Source organism: Somniosus microcephalus, chromosome 7 (genome assembly GCF_052327205.1).
Source record: "Somniosus microcephalus isolate GS21.2 chromosome 7, FLI_Smic_1.0, whole genome shotgun sequence".
In the NCBI taxonomy this organism is placed as follows: Eukaryota; Metazoa; Chordata; class Chondrichthyes; order Squaliformes; family Somniosidae; genus Somniosus; species Somniosus microcephalus.
In genome coordinates, this window is record NC_140993.1 from 158401451 (window position 1) to 158421370 (window position 19920).

At 46.4% G+C, this 19920-nt stretch overlaps 1 protein-coding gene across 2 annotated transcripts in view; it reads right to left on the minus strand.

Moving 5' to 3' along the window:
- The window catches only part of eya1 (EYA transcriptional coactivator and phosphatase 1), a 296767-nt gene that overhangs the window by 168971 nt on the left and 107876 nt on the right, over positions 1–19920 (minus strand). For both annotated transcript variants that reach the window (XM_085993147.1, XM_085993148.1), the window contains one exon: positions 12374–12554. In XM_085993147.1, coding sequence (XP_085849273.1) covers positions 12374–12554 — 181 coding nt within the window. The remainder of the gene's footprint in view (positions 1–12373; positions 12555–19920) is intronic.

Genomic DNA, 19920 nt, shown 5'->3' on the forward strand with positions numbered 1-19920 from the left:
GGAAGTGCAACAAAACCTGGGTGTCTTTGTGCACCAGTCACTGAAGGTAAGCATACAGGTGCAGCAGGCGGTTAAGAAGGCAAATGGTATGTTGGCCTTAATAGCGAGAGGATTCGAGTACAGGAGCAAGGATGTCTTGCTGCAGTTGTACAGGGCCTTGGTGAGACCACACCTTGAGTATTGTGTGCAGTTTTGGTCACCTTATCTGAGGAAGGATGTTCTTGCCATGGAGAGAGTGCAGCGAAGATTCACCAGGCTGATACCTGGGATGGCAGGAATGACGTATGAAGAGAGATTGGGTCGATTAGGCTTATATTCGCTAGAGTTTAGTAGAATGAGAGGGCATCTCATTGAAACTTATAAAATTCTAACAGGACTAGACAGACTAGATGCAGGAAGGATGTTCCCGATGGCGGGGAGTCCAGAACCAGGGGTCACAGTCGAAGGATAAGGGGTAAGCCATCTAGGACTGAGATGAGGAGGAATTTCTTCACCCAGAGAGAGATGAACCTGTGGAATTCTTTACCACACAAGGCAGTTGAGGCCAATTCATTAAATATATTCAAGAAGGAATTATATATATTTCTTAAGGCTAAAGGGATCAAGGGATATGGGGAGAAAGCAGGGACAGGGTACTGAATTTGGATGATCAGCCATGATCTCATTAAATGGCGGAGCAGGCTCGAGGGGCTGAATGACCTACTCCTGCTCCTATCTTCTATGTTTCTATGTTTCTATGTTACCAACATCTCAGACCCCTGGCCCACCCTCATATGGCACTTAAACCAAAATGCCTCAAGAAAAGTAGAAGTGTTACTAGGGATGTGCAAAGAGAAATGTCCTTGTAAATATCATGTTCGTTTTTTTAATTTAGTAAAATGGTTAATATTTTGTGACTGTGATGTGTGACTTTGAGTTTTCCAGTTTGTAGTGTATGTGCTTTAAGTCAGAACTACTTTTTACAGCTCCTGTATACTGTAGTACCGGCAGTGACCACGCCGGTATATAAGCTGTGCGCATGCCTGTGTACCCCAGTCTAGAGATTACCCTCCTCCAGTAAAGACCTGTTATTTGTTTATGTACAGCATCCGCGTAATTATTTCTCCACTGAACCACGGATCTAACAGTGGCGACGAGTGTTGATGCGAATCTACCTGCAACATAAAAAAAAAAATAGTTGAGTCCAGGAACACGGGCGTCGACTGCGGGCAACCGCCCAGCAGTCAGGCAGAGATCCAACTTCACTGGAGAGGCTGTGGAGAGCCGGGCTTGGTTCCCCAGCCACAACGAGCAGTAAGAGACCGACAACAGGTCCAGAGCAGACCCTTCCCGAGCAGCGGCGGCTGGAGCTGACCGACAGCAGAGAGAGAGAGCTGGGCAGCTTCGACGGGGTAAGAAAGAGGGTGAAGAGAGCAGGGCGCAGCCGGGGGTTGATCACCGAGCGGCGTCGAGGAAAAATACTGCAAACCGGAGAGAGCGAGGGTAAGAAACAGCCGGGTTCTAGACTGAGCGGCATCGACAAATATCAAGAGAAGAATGCGCAGAGCACAGCCAGGGATCATGGGCTGATCAGGGTCCGTGGGGCGAAGCAAGGGGAGACGCCATTGAGCCGCGGAGAAGCAGGGAGAGCGCGGGAGATGCCATTGAGCCGCAGAGAAGCAGGGAGAGCGCGGGAGGCGCCATTGAGCCGCGGAGAAGAAGGAAGAGCGCGGGAGACGCCATTTTGCGAAGCCGCAGCGGAGAAGACGGGCGAGCGCGGGAAGGAAGGAAAGCACGGGAGACGCCATTTTGTGCCAGCGGAGAAGAAGGGGAAGCGCGGTAGGCGCCATTGGTGATAGTTAATGCACAACCAAGGATGCCGAAGAGTGGCAGTATCTCTACGTTCGACAATGAAGTCGAAGATTGGGCGACATATGTGGAACGTATTGAAGTGTACTGCAGGGCGAATGAAGTGCCAGATGCTAATAAAGCACTGGTTCTGTTAAATTCCATGGGTGCAAAAATTTATGGGTTACTGCGAAATCTAATAACCCCAGAGAAGCCGGTAAACAAGAATTTTGAAAGCATAGTAGAAATCCTACAGGACCACTTAAACCCCACACCGCTGCTGATAGCAGAACGATTTAAGTTCCATAAAAGGAACCAACACAAAGACGAAAGCAATGCTGAGTACCTAACGGAACTGCGCAAGCTATCGAAATACTGCCAGTTTGGAGCGGGACTAGCAGACACGTTAAGAGACAAGTTTGTGTGTGGGCTACAAAGTGAAGGAACACAGAAACGGCTTCTATCAGAAAAGGACCTTACGCTGGACAAAGCTTTCAGTATGGCAGTATCACACGAAGCAGCCGCAAGGGGCGCTGCAGAGATACAATGGAGACCGCAAGAATATGGCACCAACGAAATGACCTATGGAACAGGGAAGTGCTATCGCTGCGCCAGAACAACACATGGCCAGAAAGATTATTGGTTCAAGGACCAAGTGTGCAGACAGTGTGGGAAAGCAGGACACATAGCAAGAGTCTGCAGGTCTGGGAAGAAAACTAACAGTAAGAAATCTCCACAGGAGAAGTACAAAAAGGTACACCAGGTGATGGACAGTGGTTCAGACGAACAGAAAAGTGACACAGACTCCGGAAGCCAGGAGCTGGGTTGTCTGAAACTACTTAATGTAACCGAAATGGAGGATCACCAGACTATCTGGGTTACACTCAAGATAGACGGAGTCCAAGTGGAAATGGAATTGGACACAGGATCAGCCCTAACAGTCATAAATCAAAGAGACTACAAGCGGCTATTTTCACACATACCCTTGAAAGCTACAGAGATTGTCTTGAAGGCGTATACGGGGCAAAAAGTCTACCCCAAAGGAAAAATAAGGGTGAAAGTGACATATAAAGGTCAGGAAATACCTAAAATGGATATATATGTATTGCCAATTGGAGGACCACCACTGCTAGGACGTGAATGGATCCGGAAGATACATTTAGATTGGCATTCCATACAGGCACTGAAGGTGGAGGCCAAAAAGGATGACGACGTCATGCCTGGACGACTGTCAAAAATGCTAACTGACGCAAAAGAAGTGTTCCAGGAGGGACTAGGAACACTAAAAGGAATAACAGCAACAATTAAAATAGAGGATAATGCAAGCCCAAAGTTTCTGAAGGCCAGGCCAGTGCCTTATGCGATCAGACCAGCGGTTGAAGCAGAGCTGGAAGGGTTGGAACGTTCAGGAGTACTGTCCAAAGTGAACTGGAGCGAGTGGGCTACACCCATCGTTCCTGTAATGAAGAGGTCGTTGAGTAATACACCTGGGGAACCAAAGAAGGTCTGCATCTGTGGGGATTTTAAGGTGACAGTGAACCCAGTCCTTCACACGGTGCAATATCTGCTTCCACGACTTGAGGATATTTTCGCCTCGCTATCTGGTGGTAAACGCTTCACCAAAATTGATCTAGCCCAGGCGTACTTGCAAATGGAGGTAGAAGAAGCTTCGAAACATTACCTTACGATCAACACTCATAAAGGTCTGTATCAATACAATCGGCTGGTGTTTGGAGTAGCCTCGGCTCCGAGTATCTGGCAAAGGGCGATGGATCAGGTCCTGCAAAGGATTCCAGGGACCCAGTGTTATTTGGACGACATCTTGGTCACGGGCGAAAATGACGGCGATCACCTCGCTAACTTGGAGAAGGTGCTCGCCAGATTAAAGGAATATGGGCTACGAGCTAATCGCCACAAGTGCGAGTTTTTCCAGAAACAGATCTCGTATTGCGGCCACGTCATCGATGAAGAGGGGTTACATAAGTCCCCTGACAAGATAGAGGCAGTAGTCAAGGCTCCAGCACCGGAAAATGTGTCACAACTGAGGTCGTTCCTCGGGCTGGTAAGCTATTACCACAAGTTCTTACCAAATTTGTCTACGGTATTACACCCGCTGAACACCCTACTGCAAACAGGGGTACCATGGAAGTGGGATGATGAACGTAGACGAGCTTTCCAGAAGTGTAAAGAATTGATCACATCAAAAGAGCTGTTGGCCCATATCAACCCAGCACTACCAATTCGTTTGGCATGTGATGCATCACCCTACGGCATTGGAGCAGTGCTGTCGCACAAATTCCCAGACGGGTTGGAGAGGCCAGTAGCCTTTGCGTCTCGATCACTAACCTCAGCCGAGCGCAACTACGCCCAGATTGACAGGGAGGCCCTCAGCCTAGTATGGGGAGTAAAAAATTCAACCACTATCTGCATGGACAGAAGTACACCTTGCTGACTGACCACCAACCACTTGTCTCCATCTTTAATCCTAAGAAGGGCGTGCCAGTAATGACTGCACAGCGGTTACAAAGATGGTCCCTGTTTCTAGGGGCGAATCAATATGAAATAGAATATAAAGGCATGAGACAGCATGGGAACACTGATGGGCTATCGCGCCTGCCACTGCCTACTGTGTAGGAAGCACCAGCAGTGGACCCTATCGAGATATTTTATTCGTCAATAATTGGACGATTGCCAGTAACAAACGCGGATATAGAGAAGGAGACCCGCAATGATCCGACGCTGTCACGGGTATATGAATTGACGGTGAGGGGATGGCCAACACATGGCGACTCACTGTTGCCAGCATTCTCATCCAGAAGAGAACAGCTGTCAGTATGCCAGGGGACATTGATGTGTGGATCCAGAGTGGTGATTCCACCCAAGTTAAGGGAGAGAGTGCTAAATGAGCTACATGAAGGTCATCTGGGGGGAGTGAAAATGAAAAGCCTAGCTAGGGCTTATGTGTGGTGGCCGGGAATCGATCAACAAATCGAAGACCTAACTAAGAGCTGCTTAGGATGCCAGAAGGTCCAAAATGCACCACCACATGCCCCTCTACACCCATGGGAGTGGCCCTCCTCTCCATGGCAATGGGTGCACATTGATTTCGCTGGTCCATTCATGGACTCAATGTTCTTAATAGCAGTGGATGCTCATTCAAAGTGACCTGAAGTGATAAAGATGTCTTCAACCACTACAGAGAAAATGATTGCAGTCCTACGGACCATATTTGCCAGAAACGGGTTGCCAGAGCAGATCTGCTCTGATAATGGACCACAGTTTGTGTCCGACGAGTTCCAAAAATTCATGAAAAGGAATGGGGTAAGGCATTATACATCCGCCCCATATCATCCAGCCACCAATGGATTGGCTGAGAGGTTCGTACAAACCTTTAACAAGGCGATAAAGGCCATGTGCGATGAGGAAATTCCACTACAGCATAAGATGGACAATTTCTTATTAGCCTACCGAAACGCGACACATGCAGTTACCAACCAGACCCCGGCCATGATGTTCTTTAACCGAAGGTTGAGATCTCATCTGGACTTGCTCAGACTAAATGTGTGAAGAAATGTTGAGGACAAACAATTCCAGCACATCAACGAGAAGCCGACAAGGAGCTTCAATGTAGGGCAACCAGTCTTGGCCCGGGACTATCGAACAGAGAAGTGGCAACCCGGAATGATATGTACAAGGCAGGGGCCATTAATGTACACAGTGGATGTCGGGGAGAACATTGTGAGACGCCACGTCGATCAGATCTTAGCATCACAGGAATGCGTCAACCCCATGTCTCGAGTACCTGGGGATGAACCCGACATACCGGTAGTATCTACTTCAGACCCAGTAGCAGTGGAACCCGATGAACTACCCGATGAAAGGGGGTCAGAATCGCCTCTGCACCAAGAACAAGAACCTCCGGAAAGGCGCTATCCCGAAAGGGTCAGGAAGCCGCCCCAAAGACTGAATCTATAAATGGACTTTTGTTATTGAATGTACATGTAAAAATGTAATTTTTATTTGAATATTAAGGGGGTGTGGCGGAGCCACCAAGAGACACTGAACAATCTGTAATCATTCCTTTAACCACTCTGTAGTGCAGTTGTGGACTGCACCTTTAAGCTGTGTGTAGGTTCTTGTATTTCCACGTGATGACGTCATGACGCCGATCACGTGACCCCCAGTTGGCGCGGAAAACGTGATGACGTGATGACGTCGGTTTCCAGTATTTAAGGGCAGTCTGAGAAAGGCTGGGGACCTTAACAGACCTGCTGACCTCTGCTCTTGTAGTTATCAGTTAAAGTATTTTGTTTATTAAAGTTTAATTATTTCGTTTCACTGCGTTGGACTTCGTTATTCAGATAGGAACTTCCGTTCCTACATTGGTGACCCCGAGCTCGTTGGACAACTTTCTTCGAGATATTCATAATGAACACGAACGCCGTTGCCCTTAAATTGCCGCAGTTCTGGGAACAGCAACCAGAAGCATGGTTTTTCCAAGCAGAAGCCCAGTTTGCTATCCGGGACATTACAGCGGATTCAACCCGTTATTATTACGTGGTTTCCGCTCTGGACAGCGCCACGGCTTCACGGGTCGTCAGCATCCTGGGGAATCCACCGGCAGAGGGCAAGTATTCAGCTTTAAAAGAGCGTTTACTACAAGTGTATGGTCTAACTAAGTCAGAGCGTGCACGCAAGCTTATCGCAATGCCGGGTCTTGGGGACTCAAAACCATCAGAATTGATGAGCCAAATGCTCACGCTTTTGGGTTCAGAGCCCCAATGTTTTTTATTTCGAGAGCTTTTCCTCTGCCAGCTACCCGAGCCAGTTCAGGCAGTCTTGGCCAGTTCTACAATTACGGACTGTGCCGAGCTGGCTGCGGAGGCAGATAAGTCTTTTATGGTCATACAGCAGAGTTGCGCAGCTACGAGGCGTCTTTCCCCTACACGAACAAAGTCCAGCCCTCCTCCATCAGGCTTGTGTATGTACCATGCCTGTTTTGGCACCAAGGCTCGACGCTGCCGTCCACCCTGCAGTTGGGTTGAAAAAAAGTCTCCAGCAGACTCACAAACTTTGAAGCAGACAGGTGCTGACAAAAACACCCAGTTCACCATGGCAGTCGGTTCAGCAGGAAAACTCCTCTATATTACTGATTCCGGAACAGGGTGGCGATTCTTGTGTGATACTGGTTCTCAGTACAGTATTTTGCCAGTCTCAAAGCTGGATCTACAATCCGGCGGTCACGGCCCTTCCCTTGAGGCAGCCAATGGTGCGGCCATTCGCACGTTCGGTAAACGGACAGTTAATTTAACTCTTGGAGGTCAACGTTTTGTATGGGAATTTATAACGGCTAAAGTATCACAGGCCATCCTGGGGGCTGATTTTTTTTGTGCCTATGGTTTTCTGGTCGACGTCCAACATTGTCGACTCATTAATGCGTCTACCTTCCATGCGGTGCCTTGTCACCGCAGTACTGCTGTCTCCTGGTCGGTTGCCTGTGCGGTTCCATCACAGGAAGGGTTTAGGCGCCTACTTGGCGAATTCCCGGGGCTCACCAGGCCTACATTCTCGGCAGCAGTTGCGAAGCACGGTGTGGTGCATTATATTACCACAACGGGATCACCTGTTTACGCCCGGGCACGAAGATTGGAACCCGGAAAGCTTATAGCCGCAAAGGCAGAGTTTCGGATTATGGAGCGCCTTGGGATTGTCCGACGCTCCGACAGTCCTTGGTCTTCCCCATTACACATTGTACCCAAACCGGGTGGCGGATGGAGGCCTTGTGGGGATTACAGACGCCTTAATGAAGCCACTATGCCGGATAGGTATCCAATACTACATATACAGGATTTTTCGGCTCATTTGGCCGGCAAACAATATTTTCCAAAGTAGATCTCGTCCGTGGATATCATCAAGTTCCTGTGTACCCTCAAGACATCCCCAAAACGGCGGTCATCACACCGTTTGGCCTTTTTGAGTTCCTTCGCATGCCGTTTGGATTGAAAAATGCAGCTCAGGCTTTTCAGCGACTTATGGACTCTGTGTTACGGGACCTTCCTTTCATTTTCATTTACTTGGATGATATTCTCATTGCTCGTAAAGATAAGGAAGAGCATATGGCTCATTTACGTACACTCTTTGCCCGTCTCAGCCAACATGGCCTCATTATAAATCTAGCCAAATGCCAGTTTGGGTTAACCAGCATTGACTTTCTAGGGCATAGGATCACCTCAGAAGGCGCCGTCCCACTGGCCACTAAGGTAGAGGCAGTTACGGCATTCCCGCGTACGCATATACTTAAATCTCTTCAGGAGTTCCTGGGGATGGTGAATTTTTATCACCGTTTTGTCCCCAAGGCAGCCCAATTAATGCAGCCGCTGTACGAAGCACTTAAAGGGAAGTCGGGTAAAGATGTTATCATTTGGACACCACAGATGGACCAAGCATTCCTGAACACCAAGGCGGCATTGGCAGATGCAACTATGCTTGCACACCCACTCCCGGGCGCGACCATCGCCCTTACTACCGACGCCTCCGATTACACCATCGGGGCAGTGCAGGAACAATGGGTTGACGGGACTTGGCAGCCATTGGCCTTTTTTAGCCGCCAACTGCATATAAATGAGCGAAAATATAGCACTTTTGATAGGGAGTTGCTGGCCTTGTTTTTGGCCATCCGGCATTTTCGTTTTCTTCTAGAAGGGCGCCCGTTTGCTGCATTTGTGGACCATAAACCGCTCACTTTTGCAATGGCCAAAACGGCGGAGCCGTGGTCAGCCCGGCAACAGCGCTACCTTACATTTATATCGGAATTTACAACGGATTTGCGACATGTGTCTGGCAAAGATAATCTTGTGGCTGATTGCCTGTCGCGTGCCCCAGTCCAGACAATTCACCTGGGAATCGATTACGTCGGGTTGGCAAGAGAACAGCTGGCGGATCCTGAAGTTCAGGCATATCGGACCATGCCTTCTAGCTTGCAGGTAGCCGATGTTATGTTCCAATCAGCAGGAACCACGCTTTTGTGTGACATATCCATGGGAGTGCCCCGGCCCATTGTGCCAGTCGAATGGCGTAAGAAGATTTTTCAGATTATACATGACTTATCACACCCGGGGATGCGAGCTTCACAACGACTTATGTCCCGTAAGTTTGTTTGGAAGGGAATGCATTTAGACGTTCGGGACTGGACAAACAATTGCGTGGACTGTCAAAAATCAAAGGTTCATCGTCACGTGAAGGCTCCAATGGCCATCTTCCCAGTGCCTGAACGCCGGTTCGACCATGTACATGTGGACTTAGTGGGCCCCCTCCCCATTTCGCGGGGTTTTATGCATCTCCTGACAATAGTGGACCGTACTACCAGGTGGCCAGAGGCGATTCCCTTGGTTGCTACTACCACAGCGGACGTATCCAGGGCATTTATTTCGCCGTGGGTGGCCCGGTTTGGAGTGCCAGCTGATATCTCCTCTGACCGTGGTCCACAATTTACGTCAGAGTTGTGGAATGCAGTTGCACAGGGCTTGGGTACCAAGCTGCATCGTACCACCGCTTACCATCCACAAGCAAATGGCTTATGTGAAAGATTTCATCGGTCTTTAAAGGCGTCCCTCCGTGCCAGCTTGCGTGGTTCCAACTGGGTGGATAGACTCCCTTGGGTGATGCTAGGCCTCCGTACAGCCCCCAAAGATGACCTCCAGGCTTCATCGGCTGAGTTAGTCTACGGTCAAGCGCTTCGAGTACCAGGGGATTTTCTCCCTCCACATACAGAATCATGGTCGCCTGCTCAGCAGCTCCTTCAGCATCACGAGGTGGCAAAGAATTTCCTGCCTATTCCAACCTCGCATCACAACCTACAGAAGCCTCATGTTCCGGCAGAACTTATGAGTTCCGATTATGTTTTTATTCGGCAGGATGCTCATAGAGATGCACTCAGACCACCTTATGATGGACCATTTCGTGTTATTGCAGCGGGAGAGAAATATTTTACGGTCGAAATGGGAGGTAAATCGGATACCATCTCCATCGACCGACTTAAACCAGCCCATCTGGATCGGAGTGAACCGGTGGTTGTTGCTCAGCCACCTCGCCGTGGACGACCACCATTGGCTACTGGACCAATTATGCAGCAGTCTACTATTAAATTGCCTGCTTCGGCTTCATCCTCATCTACACCTTCTGCTACGGTTTCCTCCACCCCAGATGTACCGCTTCAGACACAGCCAAATGTTGGCTCATCTTCTAACGATCCAGTGTCTGAAGATCGTAGTCGTTCGGGCAGAATAATTAAACCTCCTGCACGTTTGATGCTGTCTGTTAAAGAGAATTCTTGGGGGGCGCCTGTGGCGGAGCCACCAAGAGACACTGAACAATCTGTAATCATTCCTTTAACCACTCTGTAGTGCAGTTGTGGACTGCACCTTTAAGCTGTGTGTAGGTTCTTGTATTTCCACGTGATGACATCATGACGCCGATCACGTGACCCCCAGTTGGCGCGGAAAACGTGATGACGTCATGACGTCGGTTTCCAGTATTTAAGGGCAGTCTGAGAAAGGCTGGGGACCTTAACAGTCCTGCTGACCTCTGCTCTTGTAGTTATCAGTTAAAGTATTTTGTTTATTAAAGTTTAATTATTTCGTTTCACTGCGTTGGACTTCGTTATTCGGATAGGAACTTCCGTTCCTACAGGGGTATTATTAATCTAAAAAGGGAGGAATTGTAGTGTATGTGCTTTAAGTCAGAACTACTTTTTACAGCTCCTGTATACTGTAGTACTGGCAGTGACCACACCGGTATATAAGCTGTGCGCATGCCTCTGTACCCCAGTCTAGAGATTACCCTCCTCCAGTAAAGACCTGTTATTTGTTTATGTACAGCATCCGTGTAATTATTTATCCACTGAACCACGGATCTAACACAGTTGCTGTTGTATACAAGGAGGAATGGAAGGACATTAAGTAAAGGCTAGTAGGTCAAGATAGAGCTTCCTCTATGAAGGAAAAGCTACTTTGATAAACAGTGGTTTATGCTTTAGCGAAGGCGTCCTGAATAAGTTTCAATTGCTGCTGTGGTTAGTGTCTAGCCTTCATGGTGTCACCATCTGCCTCTCTCTACTCCTCCTCTGACATGTCAATCTTTAAGAATTTCTGGATAGTGAAGTTGTGGAGGACACAACAGGCTATTAAATATGGAAGGCCTCCCCGACCTATCCAGGCATCTGAATCTTCTTTATAGCATGTCTATTGATTGCTTTATTCAAAATTGTGTTCCTATGTGAGAATAATTGTATCTCTTCTGCCACATAGGTGGTCCTGCACTCAAGGATATGTCATGGGAGAAGACAGTAGCCTTTACCTCCAATGAGCCATCCTGACATGCCCTTCATTTTGAAACAGAGCAGGGATACTCAACTGCCAGATGGTAAATACGTCATGGCAACTGCTGGCATAATTTTCATCATGTGAAGAAATTAGTACCTTTCATCAAATATTAGTTGAGCATTCAGGGAGTGAAATCTCTTTCTGTTGATGAAATGATAAGGATTGTCAGTCATGGCATATATAGCCAAATTGCACCAAGAACCTTGGGAAATCCTGCAACTCAATAGAAAGTGGTAGCATGCTCATTCATGTGTCTCTGAGCAGCATCAAACTTGATAAATTGGGCACCCCTAGCAAAGAGTGCATTAGTGACTTGCCTTATCGTAGTACTAGCAATAGATTGACTTACGTGGCAAAAGTCATGAGTCGTACCTTGAAATAAGCCAGTTGCAAAAATATGGAACGCTGTTGTAATCTTCTCTACAACTGTAAGCACAGCCCTAAATCCAGATCTGGATTGCACATCCAGCTGCAACAGTAAGCAGAGTTCTGCTAGGGCTTCTGGATTGAATCACAGCCTCATAAGACATAACTCCAAAGATATAGGAAGAAACACCTAGGACTATTCACCCTGTTCGCAGGGTAACAACAGGACGGTCTGATTTTTCTTAGGTGCTGCCTTATTAGGCGTGCTTCCCATGCACCCGCTTGCTCTTCCTCCAACATAACATATTAAAATATATAATGGAAGCCGATTTTGCAACTTTCACAGCTTTTATCCCAAGTTCTCCAGGCAGAACGCCTCTCCAGGAGGACTTGGATTGGAAGCTAAAGGCTTCACATAAACAGGAGAATTCTTTTTCCAAAAATATGCAGCTAAAGCAAAGTTACAGCCAAAATAATTTTTTCCTACCGAAAAGTATGTAGCGTAGGCACTTCTTCCTTCTACCCTCAGTACCAGTGTAACTTGTGACTCATTTTAAACAGGGTAGAACCCAGCAGATCTAGGTTCTGCCCCAAATTCCTGCCCCCCATTGCAAGAAATCCCACAGTTGAACCCACCCTACCTCCAGAAACTTCAGTGCCTTTGAGTTTCACTCTTATGGTTTCTTACATCATCTGAATCCTTGAGAACGTTATTTTCTTCCTACATTTATTGCACTATTTGTTACTGTTCATTACAATAAAACTCAATATTAAGTAAAAAATAGAAGTCCTTTTATTACCTGTAGCAGAATCCGTAACAGCTTGACTAGTGATAGTTGGTGAATCTTGGAGCTGGTATGTTGTGGTGGTCGAAGGAGTTGTTGGACTGCTGTTGTTGCTTGTCATATAAGGGGAAGGGTATGGAGAATTGTTATAATACTGTGCATATTGTCCCTGGCCAAAGCCTGCATAAGAATATTCCTAGAAAAGGCAAGATAAACATATTTAGATTCTGTTTAAATATTGTTACTTTCAATTTGAAATAACTAATTTAGTTTTGTATATGATATGCTTTGCACCTAAATTGATTACATCAATAATAATGACACAGTTCCATTGTGCTCATTCCATGCAGAGAGATGTTCCATGCTTTACAGGGCAGTGATTAACGGGGGCAGAAAAGAGTAGAGTCAGGAGGTGGCAAAACACGGTCAAAGAGAATGGTTTTAAGGAGGTTTTTGAAGGACATAGATCAAAAGGCAAGATGCTGAGGGAGGGAGGGAGTTCCAGAGGGCAGAAAAAATGACTTCATGAATGGCTGAGTGATGGTGGAGCAGAGGAAGGAGGGTGGGGGGTGGGGGGTGGGGGGTGGGGGGCGGGCGTTTAAGAAGTAGACCAATGCTGATGGATCAGAGGTTACACCTAGAGATAAAAGATTGTAAAAAATCATGGAAGTAGATCATTGGGACACTCAAAGTGAACCTGAAAATCTTAAACTTGATTCTCAGGCACGTGGGAAACGGTGGACTTTAGCGAGGACAGGGGTGATGGGGTTGTGGACCTTGTTGTGGGTGCGGACATGGGCACTCTTGATGATTATTAGTTTATGGATAGCGGAAGTAGGGAGGCTGGCAATGATAGTGTTGAAGAAGTCCAGCCATGGGGTGATAAAAGGTAGATTAGGGAGGCAGGAAATGTGAAGGTGACAGAAAATGGCCTTAGTGACAGATCGGATGTGGAGACAGAAGGTTAATTCAGGGTTGAGCAGTACTCCAATGTTCCCCACCTTTAAGCCTGAGGAGAAAGAATTGGAGGTGAAACTGGAACGGCGTAGGTATTTGTGGGAGGGTGATTTAATTTTTGCCGACGTTATGCTGGTTTAAATTTTGGCATATCCATATGTTAATATTGACTAGGCAGTTGGAAACATTGGCAACAGCTGCAAGGTCAATGGAGGAGGTGATGAAATGGATCCGAGTCAGCAAGTGAAAGATAACCCCAATAACATTAGAAGAAAGAAAAAAAGAACTTCCCTTTATATAGCATCTTTCCCAACCTTAGGACATTCCAAAGTGCATTACAGCCAATGAAGTACTTTTGAAGTGCAGTCACTGTTTTAATGTAGGAAATGCGGCAGTCAATTTGCACACAGCAAGGTCCCATAAACAGCAATGTGATAATGACCAGATAATTTGTTTTAGAGGTGTTGGTTGAGGGTTAAATATTGGCCAAGAATCCCCTGTTCATCTTTGAAATAGTGCCATGGGATCTTTTATATTCACCTGAGAGAGCAGAAGTTGGTTTAACATCTCATTTGAAAGACGACAGTGCAGCACTCCCTGAGTATTGCACTGGAGTGTCAGCCTAGATTTTGTACTCAAGTCTCTGAAGTGGGATTTGAACCCACAAACTTCTGACTCAAAGGTGAGACTGCTACCACTGAGCCACAGCTAACACATTGATGAGGGGTAGGATGCTACTAATGAAGAGAAGGGGGCCAAGGATGTTTTCCTAGGGTACACAACGGTGACCATCTGGCAAAGAAGGAGAAACCACTGAAATGAATGTAACATGCATGGTGTGCCAAGTAAGAATGGAACCAGGAGAGAACTGCCATGAAGATGGGTGGTACAGCACAGAAGGATGCCTTTTGCTCCACTGTGTCTGTGCCAGTTCTTTGCTAGAGCAGTTCAAAATTAATGCATAGTTTTAGAGGATGGATGAGTTGAGAATAGGTTTTTTGAAAGGGGTGTGAGATTTGGAAGATGTAGAGACTGAGACAGAGGAAAGGGACAGGTTTATATTGTCAATAATCCTGGGATTCAAAAGGGATAGTTGGGTGATCAGCAACTGGGATGGAAGGGAGTTAAAGAACAAGTGGTGGGATTCATGGATGAGATAAATTTAGTGATTGCAGTGGGGCAGGAGCTGGAGGAGACACAAAGGAAAAATAGGGTGTGGATTCCCAAAGGGAGAATAGACAGGGGAAAGGCTGGAAGAGAAAGGGTAAGGCTCAGTGAAGGCAGAGTCAGCAGAGCAAATGTCCTCGATTTTGGTCAAGAAGAAGTCCATGAGCTCCTCACATTTTGTGCCTGAGGTGAAGATGGAAGGTGCAAAGGCAGGTGGTCAGAGGAGACAGTTTTTTGTGTAGTGGAGGAGTTTGGCATTGTTCCTGCTTTTCCAGATGATTTTAGAGTAGTAGGAGGACTTGACAGTGGTAAGAGAGGAATGGCAGAACTTGAGGTAATTTAAGCCATCTTTGGTGATAGATAGCTAGACTAGTCACTTGCCAAATATGCTTCAGCTTATGGCCAATGGTGTTGAGGCCCTGGAAGTGGCTACTGTACTGGCGAAGCAGTAGAGATGGAAAGCCATTCGTTTCTAATCGGGACAAGAACATTGGAGATGGCAAGGCAAGGCAATGGTTGAAGAGGACAAAAATGTCATCCCAGATCAGGGACAGGATCAGGCAAAGTCAACATGGATTTACAAAAGGTAAATCGTGCTTGACTAATCTACTGGAATTTTTTGAGGATGTAGCTGGTAAAATAGATAAGAGAGAACCAGTGGATGTGGTGTATTTTGGACTTTCAGAAGGCTTTTAATAAGGTCCCGCATAAGAGATTCGCGTGTAAAGTTAAGGCACATGGGATTGGGGGCAAGGTATTGACTTGGATAGAGAACTGGTTGGCAGACAGAAAGCAAAGAGTTGGAATAAACAGGTCTTTTTCTGAGTGGCAGGCAGTGACTAGTGGGCTACCGCAGGGATTGGTCCTTGGACCCCAGCTATTCACAATGTATATTAATGATCTAGACAAGGGAACTAGATGTAATATCTCCAAATTTGCAGACGACACAAAGCTCGGCGGGCATGTGTGCTGTGAGGAGGATGCCGAGAAACTCCAGGATGATTTGGATAGGTTGGGTGATTGGGCAAAAGCATGGCAGATGCAATATAACGTGGATAAATGTGAGGTTATCCACTTTGGTGGCAAAAACAGGAAGGCACATTATTATCTCAATGGCAATAGATTGGGAAAAGGGAAAGTGCAACGAGACCTGGGTGTCCTTGTGTACCAGTCGCTGAAGGTAAGCATGCAGGTGCAGCAGGTGGTTCAGAAGGCAAATGATATGTTGGCCTTCGTAGCGAGAGGGTTTGAGTACAGGAACAAGGATGTCTTGCTGCAGTTGTACAGGGCCTTGGTGAGACCACATCTTGAGTATTGTGTGCAGTTTTGGTCGCCTTATCTGAGGAAGGATGTTCTTGGCATGGAAGGAGTTCAGCGAAGATTCACCAGGCTGATACCTGGGATGGCAGGAATGACGTATGAGGAGAGATTGGGATGATTGGGCTTGTACTCGCTGGAGTTTAGAAGAATGAGAGGGGATCTTATTGAAACTTATAAAATTCTGACAGGACTGGACAGACTAGATTTGATGGTCGGGGAGTCCAGAACCAAGGGTCACAGTCTAAGGATAAGGGGTAGACCATTCAGGACAGAGATGAGGAGGAATTTCTTCACCCAGAGAGTGGTGAACCTGTGGAATTCTCTACCACAGAAGGCAGTAGAGGCCAATTCATTAAATATATTCAAGAAGGAGTTGGTTATGTTTCTTAAGGCTAAAGGGATCAAGGGGTATGGGGAGAAAGCAGGGACCGGGTACTGAAATTGGATGATCAGCCATGATCGCATTGAATGGTGGAGCAGGCTCGAGGGGCCGAATAGCCTACTCCTGCTCCTATCTTCTATGTTTCTATGGGACAAAGTTGGGGGAGGTAACTATATGAGAGGACATGAGTGTTGGAGGGTGGCTTTTTCCAGGTGTGGAAGGTGATTGCTGAATTGTTGGGGGAAGGCAGGGGATATGTGAGAGAAAGGATACAAGGAAGTGATCAGAGAAAATCTCTTGATGATAGAGACCTCAGAGGTCACAAAGCCTCAAGGTAATGGCCTTGTGTGTGGGCCACCTTACAACAAAATTACGAATATGTTAAAACAAGAGTTACTCATTTTTACTCACTACAACACTGGCCCCTAATTTGCATTGAGAATAACGGTGAGGCTAACAGTGCTCACCATTATTATGGAGTAACTCGGACAGCAACTTCCGGAGTACGCACATACGCAGTTAAACGTGGAAATCTGGAAGTTGTGGTCAGAGTTGCCTCGCAGATAGACTCGGCATTGAAATCAAAGTAAGGACGTGAAGTTGCGGTACCTATCTACTAGTTATCTGCTAAACATGACAGAAAAAGTTAGGGCTGGTGCATTCAGGTGCAAGTGAATTTTTAACAGTGTGATGTTATAATTACTGCCAAACAACCTCTCTGGTCCTGAAAATTTAATTTTACAAGTGTAGAATCTTATTTCTTCAGAATTTAATCAGTGTTGAAGATTTAAAAAGAAATTATTATTTTTCTTTTTCTGTCTCGTTTAACTCTCTCTCTCTTAATCCCATCTTTCTTTTCCAATCTTTATTTTGTTTCCTGTATATGATTTAAAGCTAATTTATACTTCGTGGTTTATACGTCTTGGTTTAGATTCTGCGTGTCCTCAGTGAGTATTCTTCAATCTGATTGGTTGAAGAACCTCGCTGTTGCTTCTCCTCTCACAGACGCCTCAGATTCCCTGTAGAGGGTGTCACGCTGAATCAGATGCCCGATGACAACAAGCCTCTGTTCAAATGCCCACAAAAACTCTGTGGGCACTGTCAGCGTAGTGAACAATGAGCACCGTTCCTTCGCCCCTGACTGCAAAATCTGGGCCAATAACTTTAAATTTTTCAATCCCAATTTTGTATATTCTCCTGCTTTTTCGGTCTGTCTTTTGTATATTATTCTTGAACCAATTCATTAAATATATTCAAGAAGGAGTTTGATATATTTCTTAAGGCTAAAGGGATCAAGGGATATGGGGAGAAAGCAGGGACAGGGTACTGAATTTGGATGATCAGCCATGATCTCATTAAATGGTGGAGCAGGCTCGAGGGGCCGAATGGCCTACTCCTGCTCCTATCTTCTATGTTTCTATGAACCAGGAGGATGGGTAGCCAAGGTTATTGGCTTTGAACAATTCTGCTCTCAAAGTGACTGCTCAAAGGGGTAAGAGCAGTGTGGAAAGCTTTATGCTGTTGTTAAACTGTACCTAGCAATGCAGCATTTGTGGAGTAATGTGAGAGGCGAACAAGAGTTACACTGACTATTTGGATCATTGTGAAATGATGGTTGGGCAGAGTGCTTTGTGTGCAGAACCAAAGCAATGCACAAAGTGCTGCTTACTGGCCTCCTAGTTTTCTGCTGATTGACAAGAGTGGAAATTGAATGGCAGTTATTAGCAAGTAAATTAAAAAAATATATAAACAGCAAGCCGTTGCAGCCGTGTGAAGCAAAACAATGAGAAATGCACTTCTTGGAAGCTTTCTCGCTTACACTAATACTGTACCGTTGGCACCTGCAAGCCAAACTTCTTGGTGCGCTGCGATGTCAAAGCTGCAGTGTGAAGCTTGTATTGCCCTCTGACCTTTCCTCCCTCTGGGAACTCAGTTTGGAATTACTGTTTTGCACTGCTTAATTACTGCTCACACTTACATTTGACTTTATACAATTTTCTTCTATTAAACATAAGCTGAAACTTTCCAAGCATATACTTCCAACAATATTTACATTGCATTTAAAAAGGCATTGTTACAGCTTGAGGGTTTGTCTTTGGAACCAATCTTGAGAAATTAAGAACAGTTTGCTCCAAAACTCCTTTTGTGAGCTGTTACATGAGCCACCTTTGAAATTTGGCAGCTGCAATATCTATTGTCGTGTGATTTTACTTTTTTGTCTGTTCTGAAGAGAGTGCTCATTCTTCATGTATGATAGTAAACAACAGCAACAACTTGCATTTATATAGCAACTTTAATGCAGTAAAATGTCCCAAGACACTTCACAGGAGAGTTATCAAACAAAATTTGACACCGAGCCGCATAAGGAGATATTAGAACAAATGACAAAAAGCTTGGTCAAAGAGGTAGGTTTTAAGGAGCGTCTTAAAGGAGGAGAGGTAGCAAGGTGGAGAGGTTTGAGGGGGATTTCCAGAGCTTAGGGCTCTGGCAGCTGAAAGCACGGGAGCCAATGGTGGAGCAATTAAAATAGGGGATGCGCAAGAGGCCAGAATTGGAGGGGCGCAGAGATCTTGGAGGGTTGTAGGGCTGGAGGAGGTTAGAGAGATACAGAAGGGGTGAGGCCATGAAGGGATTTGTAAACAACGATGAGAATTTTAAAACTGAGGCATTGCTGGACCAGGAGCCAATGTAGGTTAGCGAGCACTGGGGTGATGAGTGAACAGGATTTGGTGCAAGTTAGGATACGGGCAGCAGAGTTTTGGATGAGCTCAAGTTTATGGAGGATGGAAGCTGGGAGGCCAGCCAGGAGAGCATTAGAATAATCAAGTCAAGGGGTAACAAAGACATGGATGAGGGTTTCAGTAGCAGATGAGCTGAGGCAGGGGCAGAGTTGGGTGAAGTTACGGAGGTGGAAGTATGCGGTTTTGGTGATGGCATGGATATGTGGTCGGAAGCTCACCTCGAGGTTAAATACAACACCAAAGTTGCGAACGGTCTGGTTCAGTCTCAGACAGGGAGAGATGGAGTCACTGACTAGGGAACGGAGTTTGTGGTGGGGACCGAAGACAATGGCTTTGGTTTTCCCAATATTTAGTTGGAGGAAATTTCTGCATATCCAGCACTGGATGTCGAACAAGCAGTCTGATAAATTAGAGACAGCAGAGGGGTCAAGAGAGGTGGTGGTGAGGTAGAGTTGGGTGTCGTCAGCGTACACGTGGAACCTGACATTGTGTATTCGGATGATGTCGCTGAGAGGCAGCATGTAGATGAGAAATAAGAGGGGGCAATGTTCCACCTAATTTTTTTTTGGGTGTGTGGCCCCTTTAAGGGGCTGCACAGCCCATTCACAGTTTTGCGCATGTGTGAAACTTGACATTGGAAAAGCTGGTCCCAGGCTGCATGGGACTGGCAGAGTGCTGCATGGCCATGCGGCCGCGCAACTTAGAAGGAACATTGGGAGGGGGCCAAGGCTTAAATCCTTGGGGGACTCCAGAGGTAACGGTGCAGGAGTGGGAAGAGAAGCTATTGCAGGAGCTACTCTGGCTACGACTGGATAGATAGGATTAGACCATGAATGTCGGCAGGTTATGCAACCAGATGGAGTGTAGAATCCTCACATCTGAGCCTGATCTTGTTCTCACCCAAAATTCACACATGCAGAAACAGACTTTACAGCACACACTCTAGCAAGAGTTATTAAATAGCTTTCAAGTGCAGACACCCTGGCTGATTTTTC